We start from the raw sequence: 19,044 nt of genomic DNA on the forward strand, positions 1-19,044 counted from the left end.
GTTTCCAGTTGGAGTTACCCTTTACCGCGTATGTTAGACGGCGGATGGGTGGCAGTTCGCGGCCACTTGTCAAACATTTTCTCATGCTGTATCGGCTATCATAGGTTATGGCATCTCAGCGGAATCGTTTCACCGTGACATCATACACCGAAACCAATCCGAACGCTGCGTTGAAACTGCATGTCCACGGGTTCTCGGGGTGGCGTTGTCCTGCTTCTTTTGGACGCCAAGCAAAAGGAACGTCTAAACAAGTTTGTGTGAAGTCTCGCATACAGCAAAAAAGTTCCAGTGACTCAGGAGACATCCACCCTGTGCATAGAATTTTTCGCAACCGTGAATGCGGGCACAAGACATCACACTACGTCGCCGTTTTCCTTTTCCACTTTGCGGACTCAAAAACTCCTTCCCGCTTTCACCGACGTGGAACTGTGAGCAGGACGAGAGGCCTTCCGTCTGTGTCCGGATGTCCACAGTTTTCGGACCTGTGGGTATCCCAGAGTGCCTCGGCCTCGAAACTGGACAGTAATTCGAAAGCAGCTTACCACTGGACGCGGGCGTTTGCCCCATTCACAATACCTTTTGCCTCCGTTTAAGGTCGCTGCGTTACTGCACCTGCCTTGAAAAACCTTCGAATTTGTTTCTGACGCAAATCTGTGGCGATCTGCGGTTTCTTTGTCTTCAAGGCGTCACTGCCACTCGTTTAAAGGGAGAGCGCCTCTTCCTGCCGAGCCTTGCCACGTTCAGAGGACGTACACTGTGGCAAGCTTTTTTCAACTTCGTTTCTAGACCAGGACGCGCGTGCACGCAGCCCAATATGAAGGTTCTTCAGCTGAAGTCGAGATAACGCCCGCCGGAAAGCCTTTTTCTTCTCCAGAGATCCCCTTTACTCGTGTACAGTTACGAGGGATTGTGCACACTTTTCCTCGTGTGGCGGGCAATCCTCGAGACGCTTCTGCTCGTTCTGTCTGGACTCCCACAGACCGCCCTGAACTTTTTTCGCCTTTGGCAGTGGAAGCGGCACTGAGAGCCATGTCAGTCTGCCAAGGCTTCGTGCTTGCCCGAGGCCTCCACGCACACTGCCGCGGAGCGGTGCGTAGCGTCGGTCTCGCGCGTTCTCGATGTCGTTCTTCCTTGCTGAGAACGTCGGCTGTCTCTCGTCGCCTAGATGCCTCTGCGGAGTCAGATTCCGTCGCCTCTGTCGCAGCGCCGGAAGTAAGAAACAGCTGCTCCGAGGGGTGCTCACAAGCCGTCGCCTCTCAAGCCCCGTTCGCCGCGCAGAGGAACCGAGCACTGGACAGACATACATGCATTTCCATCACTTCTGCGGGTGCATGCAAGCGAGTCTCATCTGCAGCTGTGCACCCCTGCTCGCTGTGGTCGCGCGACCTCCGGCCTTCCGTCTTCACACCTTCTGGAAATTTGCGTCAAGCTTACTCGAGCTGTCGCCGCACTGCGTGCAACGCAGGGCCTGTTTCCAAAATCTCAGATGCTCGCCAGAGGACAGAGAGGGAAAACGCGGACCAAGACAAGCCGACAAACACTGAGAGTCGCGACTCTGTTCTTTGCGCCTCCTCGCCGACCTCCGCAGAGATGAAACCGATACGCGACCAAACAGGCGGGAGACTCTCTTCACTTCTCATGCTCGGACTTGCTGGCTTTGGCCTCGGTTGGATAGCCCAAACGAACTGGGAGGATGCACAAAACGGATTTTACCCCGAAACGGTGATGAGGGTGCGGTGCCTCCAGCTGCCTGGCAATTTCTCAGAGACTCACAGCGAAGAAGCTGCGAAGAACGCCTTTGAAGGTAAGCCCACGGCCGCGTCCACGGGGACCTCAAACAAGAGTGTGTTCAGGAACCGAATTTTTCACGCACGCAACCGCCCGAAACATCCACGGCCAGACGCCTCTTGGGACATGCATACATGCATGCAGTTACAACAGTATTCACATGTGCCTAGTATTTATACACATACATACAGACATATATATATATATATATATATATATATATGTATATATATATATATATGTATATATATATGTATATATATATATATGTATATATATATATATATATATGCATGCACCGTGACAAGTAAGAAGCTCAGGAGTTCGACACTGTGTTGCCTCAGTGTGTTCGGGGGTGAAGCGAGCGGTGGAGTGTCACGTCGATTCCATTCGAAACAAATGCACCAGTTGCGTTCATGTCGCAGAGTCTAGCGCGGTGTTTCAGCTGTGCGGTGGAAATGCCGGTGCGAGGTAACGTTAAACAGAACTCGACGGCACTCGTCCTCTTTCTCCTATCAAGCCTTCTTCAGAATGCATGCGTCCTACGAGGCAGCGCATCCGAGTTTATGTATGCAAAGACTAATGATTCGTCTGGTGTCCTTCGTCATTCTGCAAACGCAGAGTGGACGGCATTTGCGTCCCGACAGAAGGGCTTTCTGTCTTCTCGGCTGTACGTCCAGCCGGGCGCCAGGACGGAAGACAGTGAGCGATTCGGCGGAACCAAGTTCCTCGTTTTAGACAGGTGAGTCTCGTACGGCTTGGTTTTTACCTATTTGAGACTCCTGTGGGATGCGAGGGCAAACGGTAGACCCTGACCACCTTTGCATCCCTCAAGTCCTCAAAGGGACGAGATCTTTTTTCAGCGGTCGGGGCGGATCCAGTCTAGGTCGAGTGCAAAGACACAACGCGTTCCGTAGTCCTTCGAGGCGGCAAACCCGGTTTTTGACGTGCGCCTTCTTCGCGACTCCACGAGGGTACACTCACTGTTTATGGTGTGTCTTTGTGTTAAAGGAACCGCTGTGTTGCCACGATTCTACTCGTGACACTTTGCGTATTTGGGCTGCATGCTTTGTTTCGCCGCATGTCCTCGTTTTTCCGCTTGTTCTTTTTTTTGAAGGTGGGGAACCGCGGCTGACCAGAGAGCCGCTGCGGAGGCGTTCGCGACTCCGCAAGATCCAAAGCAGTGCGAAGCCAAGGACGCCAACAGCGCAGCGAAGACAACTCGTCACTCTGCTGAGCAGAGAGAGGCACAAGAGCAGAGCGTGGAAGAAGCAGCACGCGCGCCGTTTTGTGACAAAGACTCGGGACAAGTTTATGTTTTCGACTCACGGAAAACTGCACCCCTTTGGCGTGTCTTCACGCATACACAGTCCCCGAACGCGACCCCGTAGAACGGGGAACGTGCAGATCCAGAAGGAGAAGAACGGAAATGTGCTCTTTGCCTTGAAGGGTGTAAAGAGAAGGGGAAGTGTGGAAAGACGACAAATCAGAAGACACATCAAAGGCCTGCAAACAGTTCTCTTTTATTCTGTCGCACCCGGAGTCGATGCGTGTTCTCGTCTGTGCCTAACGCGTCACTTCCTGGCTAAGAGATGTCTCTCGACGTTCGCTGTAAATACAGCAGAAGTACAACGGCTTTGAAGACACATCTAACCGCATTCACGGTGATAAAGGGCTCACCTAACTAACTGCATTTACGGAGATAACTTGTGCACCTTGTGAGACAACGCAGGCGCGTCTCCACTACCTCTGAACTCCTGTGGCACTCGTAAAGCAAGGAATGTCTTAAGACGCGTGAAGTCGTCTGTCTTGAAGAGACAGAGCCGCTCTAGGAAAACAGGCAATTTCGTTCATTCTCTTCAATCAGTCTGGCTGCCCCTTGGCAGAGAAACGCGCTGTTTGCACCAGGTCACGCGAAAGGGTCTCTCTTCGATTTGAGGTATACAGTTCCGGATCGCAGAGCATGTGTTCAGAGACAGTCTCTGCTGCACCTGTAGTAAGTACGGCACAAGGCTTTGTATGGAGACCCGTAATTCGAAATTCAGCTTGCGCCGAGAACAAACAGACGAAAGCTGAAGCAAGGAGATGGCGGCGAGCGGCTTTTGCGCGTAAAGAGGAAACGACTAAGCCCCTGGCACGGTGCCTGCACGTGGAGGCTGTGAAACCTCAAAGGATAACGGGAAGTTAAAGAGAAAGCTGCCAAAGCTCAGCTCAGAAAGAACTAGGGAAGACGAGCAAGACGACATACGGTGTATCTACGAACAGGGGAAGAGACACAGAAAGCGACAACCAAAGAGACAGGAACCCAGAGCGTCGGGACGCAGTCCCCAGGAAGGGGACACTGGCGGGTCACGGCTACGGAGAAAAAGATAGAACACATGAGTTTTTTTCTCACGAGAAGGAAAATTCACACACAGATTTCTCAGTGGATTCCGAAAAACGTGCGCAAGTGTCAACAGTTCGCCCCCCATCGATGACGACACCTGAAACCCAGCTCTCGTCCACCCAAACTTCTCCCTGATGATCGTCTGTACGGAATGGACAGATCGACGGTGTTTAGGAAACTCGAGAAAAAACGCTCTCCCCCATCTAACAAAGCCTCCCTCTGAGCCGAAGGTTGTTCGACAGGTTGCTCTGTGCACCCTGGAAGAATGTACGGATGACCTGATCGAAACGCGCTCTGTTCGACTCCGCGCTCCCAACTCTCTTTTTCCGCTGTAACCGCATGCGCGTTCTGCCGATGAACGGCCTTCGCTTCAAGAAAACGGAACCTCCCGAGGCTCCCTTCCGCAGATCCTGAGCACCTTTCCCGTCTCGTATCCTCATTTTATATGCTCCCAATCGCTTGTCTCGGCTTTGATCTGTGTAGATCCTGAGTACCCTTCCTTCCGCCGTCGCCTCATCTGCATCTTCTCTCCGCTATCTCTGTCTCGCCCTGCGTCTGCCGCGCCGTGTCTTGACTGGACAGGAGTCCTTGCTCTTCTTCGCTAGCCGAGACCCGTTTTTCATCCGCGCTCTCTCCCTCTCGAGAGGCAATATCTTCTTCTCGGTTGCCCTGTCACTGCCCCACAAGGCCCCTAAAATCTCCCGTAGGCGTAGCGCCCTTTCACGCCACTTCCGGACGCCGGCGCGCCCGAAGAAGGCCCTGCGCCTCCAGTGCCGCTCGCAGAGCCGTACGCCGAAGAACAGTAGCTGAAAGGAAAAGGCAAACGCGCACACATGATGAATTTTCAACTTGAGTTCTGACACAAACTCCTGCCCCACCCCGTGCATAGTGCCATCGGGCATCTCCACCTCAGCCTACATGTCTCCCCAAACCTACTTCCCCCTCTGTCCCCCTAAACACATATGCATATCTACATCGAAATACACGTCGAGACATGCGTGTCTCACCTGAAACAAAGATCAGACACAAAATCTCATAAAAACCACCCACAGTTCACTCTGTATATAGTCTCCTCTTTTGCTTTCGAAAAGCCGTTTGTGTCTTGTGCGGAAATCTTACCTCGCGTAGCCTCCACTGGCGCCAGTTCTTCCTGCCCCTACTGGGTTCGCGCTGCTTGTAGCCCCCGCGCCAGCGTTCCCGCCTCCGAAGTTTGAGGCTGCATAGCCCATCGAGTAGCCGGTCGTCTGTCCCCCTGCGTTGCTTCCTGAGTACCCAGCGTTGCCTGTCGGGCCTGCAGGCCCCCCGTATCCGCCCTCTGAGGGCCTCACGGGGCCTGTTTGCCCCCCCGAGGCGTAGCTCCCCATGTTGCTCGCTGCGTCCCCTGCCGCGTTCGAGGCGCCATAATAGGAAGTTGAGGCTCCCGAACTTCCGTAGGTGCCGGCAGAGGGAGACGGAGAAAACGCCTGACTTTGTTCTTGGTAAAATTTGTCGTAACCTCGCGCCGAACCCCCGGGGTTCGAATCGCTCGCGCCCGCGGGGGGCCACCGGGCGCCGCTGGCGGGGGGGCCAGACGACCCGCAAGATGCCCCGTTGACGCTGTATGTGGGTCCTGGAGCACACGAGACACGATTCTGAGATTCCACGTGGAAAACTGAACTGGAGATGGCGGACCGACAAGAAAGAAGCAGCCGAGGCAACGCCCTCGGCAGAAGATGTCCGAGAGATGTAGCGAACGAGGGAAAACGGCACGTCACAGAGAACCGCACGCGCCGACACACCCCCTCACCAAGAAGATCTGAATCAAATAATCTTTCCAGACGTGACTCTCGAATGACTTGTGAATCGATCTACAACAGAGACGACTGGAAGAGACACCTGGAACGTAGGATCTTCTCTCCTTCCCTTTTATCATCCTCTTTTTTCTACCTGAGGTAGCAGCCGCTCCTTGCACGTAGTAGCCACTCGCGTCATGCATGCGGCTTCCTCCCGCGCCGACGTTCCCTCCAGTCTGGTTCAGCGCAGTGTAATTCGATCCTGTCTGGCTGGGCTCCCCGAAGTAAGTCTCGACGCCTGCAGCCGAGGCTCCGTACGAGACATTTCCGCCGGTCCACGCGCCTCGCGAAGACCCTTGCGTGACCGCAGACCCCGCCCCGTTCGCCGCGTACGACTGCTGGTGTGGGGTCGCGTAAGAATACGAATTCTCTGTCTCTGCACTTGGGTGCGAAGACTGACGGTAGCCCCCGTAGGCAGCAGGCTGCGATGAGACAGCAGGGTCGCCCGTGCGCCACCGCTTGGAAGGAGGCCCAGAAAACGCATGCGAAGAATAAGACGCATCTTCAGCCGGTGCCCCTCTGAGAAAATCCAAGCGACACGCACGCACATATATAAATATACACATATATATATATATATACATGTAAATCTCTATCTACATATATATATATATATATATGTCTGCATATATGCATCCGTATTCATGTACACGCATATCTAAATATATATATATATATATATATATGCTTGTGTTTATATGTGGTTTTGGATTTTGAATGGAGGGGAGGAAAAGAGACAAGTGTTTACTGACGAGAGAAGATTTTTTTTTGAGATGTTTGAGAAGCGGAGTGTTCGCCTCGCAACTGGTGCACATATTTGCACCGGGTCGAAAAGACGGGTGCTTGAAGAAGTTAAAACTTGACCCCTCGTTGCAGAACCTTTCCAGCCTTGCTTCTGGTGTACTTCTACGTTCATTTCCAGAAGACGTTTGTCCTACTGCAGCAAGAAAAAAAAATCCAACATGCCCAGGTGACAACAACCTCCGTCGAATCCATCACCACCTTTCTTCCTTTTTTCTTTCTTTTCTTACTCATTGGCATCGTAGCCATACGAATAGCTTGTTGGAGTCTGATAAAACCCCGAAGAGCCTCCTTCCATCCCTCCTTGGTTGCTCGCAGGCGTGACCTGATAGCCGGCGTGGGGTGCAGGCCCTCGCTCGTAGGCCACCGACTGGCTGGGCTCTGATCCGGGCCCATAGCCTAGGAGAATAGAGACAGGAAGACAGAAATGAGGCGATTCGGAGACAAGAAGACACAGAAGCAGTGTCACAGACGAGAAAGAAACTCCGAGAAGGCAACAGTTTCCTGTTTGACTTTGCTCGAGGTGAACAGATTCGGAGTTTTTCGCCACGGATCTGCATGGAGTCCCTCTTTCCGAAAGCGGCAGTCCTTCCAGGTGTTTCTTCTTCTCGCCGCAAGGGCTTTTCCGCATCGCCACTCACCGGAGTAGGGAGGGTCTTGCACTCCTCCTTGGCTGTACCCAACAGTGCTTTGCTGCTGCCCCACATGGCCCATGACTCCGGGGCCCGCGTTTAGCCTCGCGCCTCCAGAGGAACTGAAGTTTCCATAGCCCTGAGCATTCGGGAAGCCCGCACTGTCTCCTCCAGTCCCCGGACCCACGGTGCCCCCGTAGCCTTGGTGCTCGCCACCGAACGAGGCCCTAGGTCCAGGGTGAAACGTCGGGCTCGGGACCCCGGGGCGTCGTGGCGCAGACCCGCAGGGGGGCCCGTATCCTTCGTCGGCGCCGCGTCCCGGGAAGGGGCGACCCCCCCCCACGGGCCTCGAGTACCCTGGCGTCGCCCGTACGTCCACGGGGTCGCCTGCCCCGCCGAACCCGGGCCCGAGGGGCCGCACGTCCCCGTAGAAGGGCCCCGCGGGGCGCGCTGGGGCCCGAAACCCAGGGGCCTGGGGGCCTCGCGCCCCGGGTCCGCGACTCGCAAAGGCGGTGGCCTGACGCCAGAGGCCCGGCACCGGGTGAGCCCCAGAAGGGCTGCCCCCAGGGGGGCGCTGCGCCCCCAGTCCCTGCCCTCGCCAGCCTGGAGGAGAGAACACGAGTGCAGAGAAAGCAGAAAGGAAGATGAAAGAATTGGACACAGAGAGAGACGGAGAGCAGAGAAAGAGAGAAGGGGAGGCGACAGAGGGGAGAGACGAAAGAGAAAAGACAACACACAAAGGAAACACACGATGGTCGAAGAGAAAAGGGAAGGGGCCACGAAAAAAACGAGATGGGAAACCCGACACAGGGTTCGACACCGAAGCTACGGGAGACGAAAGAAACAGACGGCGGTGGAAGGCGAACCGTGGAAGCAGAGGGCGCAGCGAAACGTTTGAAAAGAGAGCCGGCACAGGCGAACATGGGGAAGGAGAGCCGGCAAGAAACGCACTCCGCTCGCCTCAAAAAAGAGAAAAAAGAGTCCGCGAAGGCGAAAGGGAGCACAGAGGAAACTGACGGTTTTGCGAAGGTAGATTCCTCCAAAAAGGAAGAGACTTCCACGAGACACGAGAAAGCTCTAAAAGCCCCGAAGAAAAAAAGACGCGAAAAAGGAAAAGACATGCCCCAGAGTTCAGGTCGCACCAGCAGGACTAGAAAACTCTCGATCACGGGAGAAGCGTTACTGCGTTTCTGGTCTAAACCCAAAGTAAGGGAAACATCTGTGTGCGCGTTCACTCGAATTACGAAGACGTTTCGTCTTGACAACGCATCCTTTTGTCTATCTCGCGAGGTCCCTCTGTCGTCTCCTCGCTTTTGTCGTCCCATTCTGCTCTACGTCCGGTCTCTCTCGGAAGCGCACGCGCTGCGTCGCCCCAGCGTCTCTCTGTGTGCTCGTTTTCCCCGTCCTTTCTCATCAAGTTGGGTCGTCTCTGACACCCGGGAGCCACGCTCACCAGCGATTCTCGGGTCGTATTTCAGCGACAGTTTGGAAACAAGAAGGGAGGCAGACTTCGACCCGAAGAGTTTGAAGAGAAACAGCTCATTGACATGCGGCAGAACCTCTCGCGAGTGTTGCATCACACTCGCCGGGACACGGAGAATGTTGAAGTCTTCGGGGTTCCCGCCTGCCTGAAAAGGAAACTCAACAGGGTACGCCTCGGCTGCTGTCTGGCACGAAAAAACTTCGCAGCATCCCCCAAACCGGAAATCTCTCGCACACACACGCACGCATGCAGACTCCCCTCGCCTACGACCTTCCTCTTTCGGGACTTTGCTCGCTTTCGTCTCTGAACCGGCGAACCCTGTGCTTCTCGGCTTTTCCGGGAGGTGGAGGACAACGCTTGCAGAGCAAGGGAGGAGAGAGGGATGCCGCACCGGGTTGAGCTCGTTATCGCCATCGTAACGACAGACGGAGAGACCAGAAAAAAGACAGTTAAGACTCACCTCTGAATCCACGACAGGAGGGGGACGAAGATGCACAAACAAGTATCCGTCAGTCCTACATATGGCTGAGGCCTCTCTCATATGCCAAAAAGACGCGGAAGAGGACACCCAGTCCGAGCATACAGAGAAGGCACTGATGGTGGAAGGAACACAAACGACGGCGTTACAGAGAGAGGAGCACAAGGAGACAACAAGAGAGGAAACAGAGCGACCCGCGTATCGACCAAACAAGAAGAACTGAAGAGACCGCGTCCGAGAAAAACAAAGTGCAAAGACGGGCAAAAAAGTGCAGACACGACCCGAATCGCGAGACCAATCACCGCCTTCTCAGATGGACATCTTCACACACTCAGGGGCATGCAACCTCGGAAACTGCCATGCTTCCGACCACGGAGTTCTGCTGTACGTCCCCGCGTCCCGCCTTCCCCTCCCCCCTTCCCACACAGCCTCTGCCTCCACTTGAACAACAGAGAGCGTCGCGGGTGCCACAGGGAGAAGAGAACCGCGCAGACCAAGACTGAAGGAGAGAAGGACGAAAAGAACAGGAACGAGTGCGATGTCTGTCTACTCGGCTCCTCACCTTCTTTCCATCTTCTTGAAGCCGCAAGGCGTGGAAGACGAGACACCCGAGCCAGGCGGCAGTTTTCTCTTCGACGCCTTCGAAGAGTGCCGCGCTGGCGCCGTTCTGCGGAAGTTAAATCACGAAACATGTTTTTTCTGTCTCTCTGTCTGCTGCCACAGCTCTTGCTGCAGACGTCGAAGTCCACCCGGTTCATTCGTGCGTACACAGACGCGTTCGTGTGCGCAAATGCGAATAAAGAAAGAGAGACGCATGCACTTGTTGTGAAGTGCATGCAAGTCCTTCCGATGACGCATGGAAAGTAGGGAAGAAAAGAACAAACAGATGCCTATTTCTCTACACACGAGTGACAAGAAGCAGATATGTGTGGCTGGCGAGTCTCAGCCTCGTCGAATCACGTGGACCCCACAGGGTGCCGTTTCCATGCGCAGAGGCGTCGCAGTCAGATGCATGCATGCAGAGAAGGGAGACGTTCCCTCGGTTCAGTCCTCGCGACGGCTTCTTCGAAACAGATTGGAACTGACTCCAGACTGGTAGTACATGTTCCCTCAAGCAAGCACCGTCGGCAGAGCTGTCGACAGACTCTGGCCTTTCGACTCTTCTGGAGTGGTTTAGAGAACAAACAGTTCCCGGGCCTCACCTCCGGAGACTCGTGTCTGTGGACGGCGGGCCTCCAGGCCTCGAAGCGACTCAGGGAGAGACGGAACTGCAGAAACAATGACCAAGGTGTAGAAAAGAAACGCCGCTTTTGAGAAAACGAGACAGCATGGAAGAGAAAATCAAGAGCCCAAGACTCCAAAAAACTCGCTCTGCCACAGAAGACAAAACACGCCTCAAAAAGTCCACCCTTTCTGCTTTTCAATTTCACAAATGCTCTCATCTTCTATACACACAAATATTTATATATATATATATATACATATATACATATGTAAACATATATATATATACATATATATATGTATATATGCATACAAACATGTACCGGCATATGCAGATACGGACTTAGGAGTATATACACAATATACACCTATAAAAAGCATCCACAAGTAACATGTAGATATCTGCTTCTGTACAAGACACGAAGACATCCACACGTACAGTATGTGAATATATGCGCCGCACAATACGTGAAGACATGCATAACTACAGCAATGCATGAACGCAGGACGCAGATATCTTCAGTTGTACACTCTCCAATGATATATTTATAGGATATCCAGCACCTACAAAAAAAGATCTACACATATATATATATATATATATATATATTGGACAAATACGGCGGCCTATGAGAACGTTGATGCAGTTTTAAAACTGACGTCCTGGTTGCTGGGTCTTTGGAAGGAGCAGAACTTTGCGAGTCTGTCCATGTCAATCATGGGGAATCCTTCAAGAGCGTTTGTTTTTGGTTCCGCTTCACCCTCGACGAGGGTCTCTTTCGCCGCAGGGCCTTCTTTCTCCTCCGCTTCTTCGGCTGCACGCGTTTCTCGCGCCGCTGTCTCTTCCCCTCCTGCCTCTTGAGTTTCTCGCGCGTCTCCCTTCTCTTCTTCTCGCGCCTTCTCTTCTGCGTCCTTCTTTCCTTCTTCTGCAGCTTCTGCGTCGCCGCTCGCGTCAGGGGCGTCTGCGCCTGCAGCTGGAAATTCTTCGGGGAACTCTTTCAGAGACGCCGTCGGCAGGCGCGAGGGCCACAGGAGCAAATACTCCGCATTTGGCCGCACGACGCCCCGCGAGGACTTCAGCACACTGAAGCAGAAGAGGTGGAGCCGCAGCACAAACAAGTCGCTCCCAAACCCGACCAGAGGCGGACACCTGCAAGTACACACACACACAAATACGCGACAAAAGCGTCTTCCACCAAAAAATCTGCCAACAAATTCTCTTGTTCAACCACATCCACATATAGATATATGCATGCCCATGTATATATATACATATATGTAAGTATATATAATGCATATATATGTATATATATGTATATATACATATATAAATATATATATGCATATTATAGGTATCCATGCAAATGGAGATGTAGATGTGCAAATTAAATGGGTTCAGCAGACTTTGGAGGCGAACGTGGAGAGGTCCGGCGACATGCTGAGACACACGCACCACGGTTTCTCAACGAAGGAGACACCCCACAAAAGACAAGCATACAGCAGTGCCCATATACGGATGCCAAGGCCATTTGCTGCAAAGAGAGCAAAACATGTCTTTCCTGAATCCGAAACACTCACAACTTCATGCATGTCTACAGACTTACACAACTGCATATACTCACAGATATCTCCCGCCAATACGAATGACTCACACAGCAATAAAACCCACACATACACATAGACAATTACGTATGCAGATATATATCTATATATATATCTATATATATATCTATATACATATATATATCTATATGTACAATATGGATTTCGTTTTCTGTTGCTTCTGTCGATGTCACATGTGCTGGAGACTGTGCGACAGACCCGTGGTAGGCGAGGCCTGGGAGAACGAGGATGAGGCGATCGAAGCATCCAGAGGAAAAAGAGTTTCGCAGCTGAGCCGGATTAACTCCGAAGTGCACTCGCGAGCCTCCGTCGCGCAGCTCCTGGACGCGCGGCTTCGCTTCATCCTGAATATTCAAGAATTCGAAAAAAATAGGAAAATTGGGAAATCAATGGAGAGTATGTCGCTGTGCGAAAGAAGTTCCCAGGCCCGAGAGCCGAACTCTTAAAGTATTTCAGAGCAACAGATTCACACACGCCCCGACATATATATCTACACATAGAGTTGGAACCACATGAAAAAAAGTAGATTCACATGTTTATATGGGTATCTCTTCAGAGACACATATATTCATGAGTAGTGTATGCCTCTCTCTCTCTCTCTCTCTATATATATATATATATGTATATATGTGAATGCGATAGCTGTACATGCATAATATATATATATATATATATATATATATATATATATGGATGTAAGAATGGGTGGAGGTGCATCTGCAGGAGTTGCTCGCTGTTCCGGGAGCTTCCCCATGTGTTCTGTGAGGGTTCCACATTTCTCCGGCGCCACTCGGTTGCCGGTTTTTCTCAAAACGTTTCGACTTTTTACCTTCACTTGGTCTTCTTGAATTCCGCATGCGACGTCTAACTCGTCTGCGGGGAACGCCGGACTGCCGGCCAGACAGACGGAGAACGAAAAGTTCTCGTCTCCAACCACGAGAGTGCGCTGCGACACAGCGAACAAGGCGCTCAGGAGGTCCCAGTTCGACCAGCTTCGAAACAGTTTAGTCGTGCAAAACGAAGGCACAAGCAGAGAAAACCGCAGCTGTGCGTCGCTCAGTCTCCACCCGTCCACCTCGTCCTCTCAACAAAGATTTTCTTTTGCGTCGCCATCTCGCACCCGAGACAAAGACGCACTGCGTCGACGTCCTGTCTCCTTCCTATATCTCCACATTTGCTTGCCGCAAACCAAAGTGGAGAAAAAAAACTCATCTACCGACATCCCTTTCAACACGCATCCCAACACTTGCATATAGATGCATATATATATATATATATATATATAAGTATGTATATATATAAGGATGCACTTGTATATATAAATTTATATATATATATATATATATATATACCTATGTATTTATGCGTGTACGTATGTCTATGTAAGTGTGTAGGCATGTTTAAGCATATCTGTGGAAACTTTCCAGAGCGACTCTTTGGCGCTTTTTTTCCTTTTCTGTCTTTGGCGACACGCTCCGAAAAGCGTACCATCGTGGAGAAAGAAAGAAGAGGACGTCCACTGCGTCGTCGTCAAAGAGGAAAGCAGAGACAGAGGAAGCGAAAAAGACACTGCGATACTCGGAGAGGGACGAAGAGACAGTGTCGAGGCCTGTCAGAGAAGAAATCTGGTGGTTCGAGTTTCGCTTCTTAAACTCTCAGGTTCTTGTTCTTCCTCGGTCGTCTCCCTCTTTGAAGGCTGCGCAGCTCCATGGAGTTTCGTGCTCTCGTGCTCTGCCTTCGTCTTTTTTTCTCCTTCTCTCGGCAGGTCTTGGATCTCGTTGTTGCCCCGAAACAAGAAGCCACACGTCGAAGCGTTGTCCCTCCTCTGCCCTCTCTCTGTCCCTTGCTGTTCAGCGGGCTGTACAGACACTGCAGGTCGCCCCGTTCGTCAGCGAATGGCCCAGTGCCTCTTGTCTACCCGTTCTCCCCTTTTTCTTTCCAGAAAAAGACGGCAAGCACGGCTTTTGTGTGCGAAAGGCAGAGTCGGCAACAGAGACGAAGACGCTCCACGCCAGAGAACGAGTTTCCTCGCGAAGACGCTTGGACTCTCGGCTGTCTGTATAACCGAGCTTCTCTCGCGATGCTCCTCGAGTCGCCAGCGAAGAAGACTGACTGTCCACGAAGAACACCACCCCGGACGCGTTTTCACCGCTGCATGCAGCCGCCGACGGGGGGAGAAAAGGCACACAGAGAGTCTGCGGAGAGTCGGGGAGCTGAGGCAGAAATCGCGGAGAAAACCGGACTGGAAGAGCGAGAAAACGAAAACGCGTTGGAAAGGCGGAAGGATGGAGAGTCAGATTCGCCTCGCCTTCGCGAGCACACCCGCCGCGACAGTGCCAGCAAGAGCCGAAGGAGACACGACACCGGCGACTTCTCTTCGAGCGAAGCTGCCCGGAATCTCCCCTGCCGCTATTGTCTTTTCTGTTTCCTGGAATCCCTCGCGACAACCTTCTTACAGAGAACCTCTCCGATAGCGCCTTGGGAGTCTCTGCGTGAGGCGCTCTGCACCTCCGGGAACGAAGACCAGGAATGTGAGCGACACGGACGACTGCCTACTCAGCAGACAGACGACGGCAAGCAAAAGCTGCGAGTAAAAAACAGAAAAAAAGAGGAAATGCCGCCAGGGAGAGTCGCCACCCGTCTCCCCGTTCCGCCCCCCAGCTCGAGTGCGCGCGAGAGACCTCGCGCAAAACCGGCAAAGAAATCCGTGCAGAGCGGCGCGAAAAGGGACCCCGTCTCTCTCCGCAGCGCCCGTTCTCTCTGCTGTGGAAAGGCTACGTGAGGCGCTACACAAAGAGGTGCAGATTGACACCTGTAGACGCGAATGCGTTTTCTCTGTCGCCTCGAGAGCCGAGACACCAGCCATCGGAGGCGTATGTACACCGCGTGCTCTCTCCCCGGGGCGGGTATCGCTGGATGTGCAAAGGCGCCGTGAAGCGCGGGGGAATCCGGTAAAAGCGAATTTCTGTGGCTTGTCCTTTTCTGCTTTCGTTCTCCTGCACATCTGCCGTGAAGGCGCAGACAATTCGCCGCAAGAAAGCGACGGAAAACGCGTCTTGGCGTCTGCTGTCCGAGCGAGTCCCTTCGTCCTGGGAATCTTCTTCGGGTGTGGAACGAGAAGAACGCAATCTCGGCAGAAGACTACCGCTTCCTCTTTGAGGAATGCGTCAGGGAGCAATCTGTCGACTGCTGCGTGGAGACACAAGAGAACGGGGAAGCGCTCTGTGGTGACGTCGATTTTTTCAGGAAAGACCCTGTGCTCCTCCTCGCGGGGTGTCTGTCCTGTCTCGACGGAGAAGAAGCTTCGTTCGTGAGTCGCGAAACTCTGAAAGTTCCTTTTCCTTCTCTCCTGTCGGCCTGCGTGTGACACCCTTCCACTTCTCTCTGCGCGTCATCGCTGTTCGCGTCGGGAACTTAGGAACTCTTTCTCTCCAGTCTTCCCTGTGTCTTTCGAGAAAACGCGGAAAACATGGCACTCTCGCCGATCGGAAGGTCCCCCCCGTATCTTTCTGTGCTGAGTCAGTTTCTTCGGCCGCTGACCCTCTCTCAATCTTTTCGCGCGCGCGCTGCTCCCCGCCGTGTTTCGCTTGGACAGCCTTCATGTCATTTTCGTGTCTTCTGTCAATCGAGAACATCTGAGACGCGCCCCCCTCCTGTGAGGTCCTCTCGCTCTCTGCCTTCTGCCGCAACGCGTGCAGGGTGTCACAGCTCTCAGAAGACGATAGCGATCCCTGCGAGACCGCGCTCGTCTTCTTCGTCGTCTTCAACTTCTCCGTCCTCTCCTGGCACTCTGTCGCCACTGTGGAGCCGACGAACACGGCCTGGACTTTCTCCAGCAGGTGGAGTCGAGGACTTTTCTCGTCTCTGTTCTGTCCACCGTTGTTCGAGGACCTTCTCCAGGTCGATTTCGTCCCTCTATTCTGCCTCTGCCGCTCATGCTTTCGCCTTTGGCGGCGACGCTCGAAGTTCTCACGTCCTTGCCCGCGCCCCCGCTGCTTTCTCCAGATCTCTCTCCCCGTCACTCTCTTCGTTTGCTGCTCTTCCTTCCTCTCCTCCTTCTTTTGATTTTCTCGATATCATTGCACGTACTTCTGTGACTTCGCCCTCTGTCCTCGCCTCTGCGCCTCTGCGTCTCGGACAAGAACTCCGCGAAAAACGACATGCAGTCTTCTCGCAGAGCAGAGGGTATAAACCGGTCATTGACTGGGTCAAAAACAGGATAAACGCCCGCATGCGCCAGTACCGAAAACGGTCTCTCAAGAAGAAGAACCACAGCAAAGTCATCCAGCGATTCAAACTCACACGGTGCGGACTCAGATGATGCTCAACAAATACTCGACCACCGTCCTTGCTTCTCGCCACCTCCCTCGAGTTCCGAGACGCATGCATGTTTACCCACTGATATCAATATTTTTAAAGGAAGAGATTCGAATTCGCCATCCTTCACTTGCTCAAGTCTATATATATATATATATATATATATATTTATTGAAACTGATCATTAAGTTCTTCAATAAACGGATTTACTTACACGTTCCAACGTAGAAGCATGTATATATATATATATATATATCTTGGAAGATATCAATACATATTTGTACTGAAGTATCCCATTATACACACATGCGTATAATAACAGGATTCTGTTTTTGTGCATCCACATCTACCATATATATATATATATATATATATATATATAGGCTTCATCGTGTAATCGCGGATGCATTCGTATTTTTTTTGTATTTGACGATTTTTGCGTGGGTGTTTGTCCTCGTGAATCTTACCTTGACCGCACCAAATTTGTGCGTTGGGTTTTTCATTTGTTTCTGCGTTTTTCTAGGTTTGGTTGGCAGCGCCTCCGGTCGGGCAGAAACGGAGAAAAGGAGAACCTCGTACGTATTTTTGCCTTGTCGATTGTTGCATCTCCTCTCAGGAGTCTCCATTCCTCCCTTGTATTCTCTTCACTTTTTTCTCTCTCCTGATCGAGTGCTCTGTTGCTCTTTCAGTTGCCACCGCTACGCGTCTACTCCCTGTTCCTGCCTGTGAATGTCTTCTTTCTGTGTTGTGTTCGGCATCTCCTCTGTTTCTCTCTTTTTTTCATGTGCATGTGGAGATTTCTGACCGTCTCTCTGTCTCTTCGCTCTTCTGTTCTTGTTCTCTCTCTCTCTTGCTGAGTCTACTCTCTCTACATATGTATATATATATATATATATATATATATGCATATGTTTTTATGTATGTGTATGTCTGGGTGTGTGCATCTGGGTGTTTTCTTGAGGCGTACTTTTTTGTGGAAGAGCTCGAGAATGTCGTCTGTTTCGAACGCTTTGGGTCCGTTGCGTTCTTTCAGACCCACAAGCAGCTCAAGAGAACAATGGGCTACACCTTTGTCTCGCGCGACGACCTCTGGAAGTTCCGTTTTCAACTGCCGAGCCACATTCTGCGGTGAGACGAAATCGTAGTGTCTCCACGTTTCAGAAAAAATGATTTTTCCTCTCCCGAGGCAACAGCAGACTTTTTCTTGTCGGCGTTTGCAGAATGCTCCAATTTCGTCTCCCTGATTCGCTCCGAAGGTGCTTCCTCGTGGAATTTGCTTCCGATACACCCTCATGTAACTTCCTGTGTCGACCCAGTACTTTTCGAGTCCTACATCTACACATGCAAGTATATATATATATATATATATTTACATGTGCACGTACTTATACATATGCATATATGCATATATATATATATATGTAATTTTATACACATAATATCGTGTAGGGAGATACCGTCACGAGGACAGGACAGCGATGTAGATTAACGAAAGCTGCCAGAGTGAGGAGGAGATTTCCTGTATTCGAAAACACACTGCAAGATGGTTAATGCACCGTTACTGTTCTCGCTGTCTACGCGATTCATAAACATAACTATGAATGCACTGTTGTGTTTTCACGTTCAGCTGTTTGCATGCGCACAAGTTTCTCTATGCCTATGTATGGTGAGTTCGGTTTAAGTTCTCTTGTGTCTTGCAGACTTCGGGACGCTCCAATTAATCGAAATCCGAACATCCGGAAGATCCGTCGGTCTCTTCCTTCCTATTTCGGCTGAGAGAAAGCTGAAGAGCACCGGAAGAAGCGTGGAGACGGTGTGGTTCTTGTGTTGTGTCTGAGTTTGGGGATTGAGGAGCGTTCGAGAGAAGAGAACGAGAGAAAAAACAGTCCTCTCACTCCTCACGCCTTGACCCATTGGCCGTTCCTTTCTCTCTCTCGGACTTGGGACCTCTGTGCCGAGGTGTCTGTCTGGTCCGCTCTGTTTCGATCTTTTCTCTTACTTTCTCTCTGCGTGTGAGCCGCAAACGGCAGGTCGACTGCTTGTATTTTTTGCTATTTCTTCGTCAAATGAACGGCCGGCGCCGCCTCTGGGCCGAGTCCTCTGCGTGCGAAGCTGGCGCAGATTTTCTGTCGCTTCTGAAGCCAAGCCGATTCGTCGAAGCCGAACTCTACCCCCATTGTTTGTCGAGGTCCTGTGTAGAGACCTTTTTAGCAGACCCCCGTGGAGTGACGAAGCTTTGGAAGCGCCGAAATGCGAGACAGCTGTATCTCACTCTTGAACGCACTGAAAGGAAGAAGCCAATTTGTTCGCACCCAGAAGCAAAGAGAGACTCGAAACATGCTTGTGCTTCTTCACTGCAGAAATGGAGTTCCTTGCGTCTCCGTCGAGAAGCTGTTCTCTCCCTACTGCCCATGCAGAGATAGAGAAATCTCACAGCAGCCTTTGACAGCAGAGGCGCTGTTCTTGAACCATATTCCGAT

The 19,044-nt window shown here is 51.8% G+C and overlaps 3 protein-coding genes across 3 annotated transcripts; 2 read left to right on the forward strand and 1 right to left on the reverse strand.

Moving 5' to 3' along the window:
- TGME49_320015 (hypothetical protein) lies at window positions 1-3,489 on the forward strand. Its single transcript, XM_018782981.1, has 3 exons — window positions 1-1,804; window positions 2,410-2,530; window positions 2,906-3,489. The coding sequence occupies exons 1-3, from the start codon at window positions 1,030-1,032 to the stop codon at window positions 3,177-3,179; spliced, it is 1,170 nt and encodes a 389-aa protein (XP_018638054.1). The 5' UTR covers window positions 1-1,029; the 3' UTR covers window positions 3,180-3,489.
- A 107-nt stretch (window positions 3,490-3,596) lies between these two features.
- TGME49_320010 (hypothetical protein) lies at window positions 3,597-14,846 on the reverse strand. Its single transcript, XM_002369827.2, has 12 exons — window positions 13,736-14,846; window positions 13,077-13,193; window positions 12,446-12,591; window positions 11,285-11,774; window positions 10,603-10,668; window positions 9,963-10,067; window positions 8,893-9,067; window positions 7,449-8,042; window positions 7,038-7,206; window positions 6,101-6,525; window positions 5,294-5,783; window positions 3,597-4,980 (listed from the first exon to the last, which is right to left on the reverse strand). Exons 1-12 carry the CDS (start codon window positions 13,736-13,738, stop codon window positions 4,866-4,868), a joined length of 2,895 nt encoding a protein of 964 aa, XP_002369868.1. The 5' UTR covers window positions 13,739-14,846; the 3' UTR covers window positions 3,597-4,865.
- A 201-nt stretch (window positions 14,847-15,047) lies between these two features.
- On the forward strand, window positions 15,048-18,847 carry TGME49_320005 (hypothetical protein). Its single transcript, XM_018782980.1, has 4 exons — window positions 15,048-16,552; window positions 17,088-17,139; window positions 17,598-17,692; window positions 18,265-18,847. Exons 1-4 carry the CDS (start codon window positions 15,717-15,719, stop codon window positions 18,338-18,340), a joined length of 1,059 nt encoding a protein of 352 aa, XP_018638053.1. The 5' UTR covers window positions 15,048-15,716; the 3' UTR covers window positions 18,341-18,847.
- The last annotated feature ends 197 nt before the right edge of the window (window positions 18,848-19,044 follow it).

The sequence above is a fragment of the Toxoplasma gondii genome, chromosome IV (genome assembly GCF_000006565.2).
Source record: "Toxoplasma gondii ME49 chromosome IV, whole genome shotgun sequence".
NCBI lineage: Eukaryota > Apicomplexa > Conoidasida > Eucoccidiorida > Sarcocystidae > Toxoplasma > Toxoplasma gondii.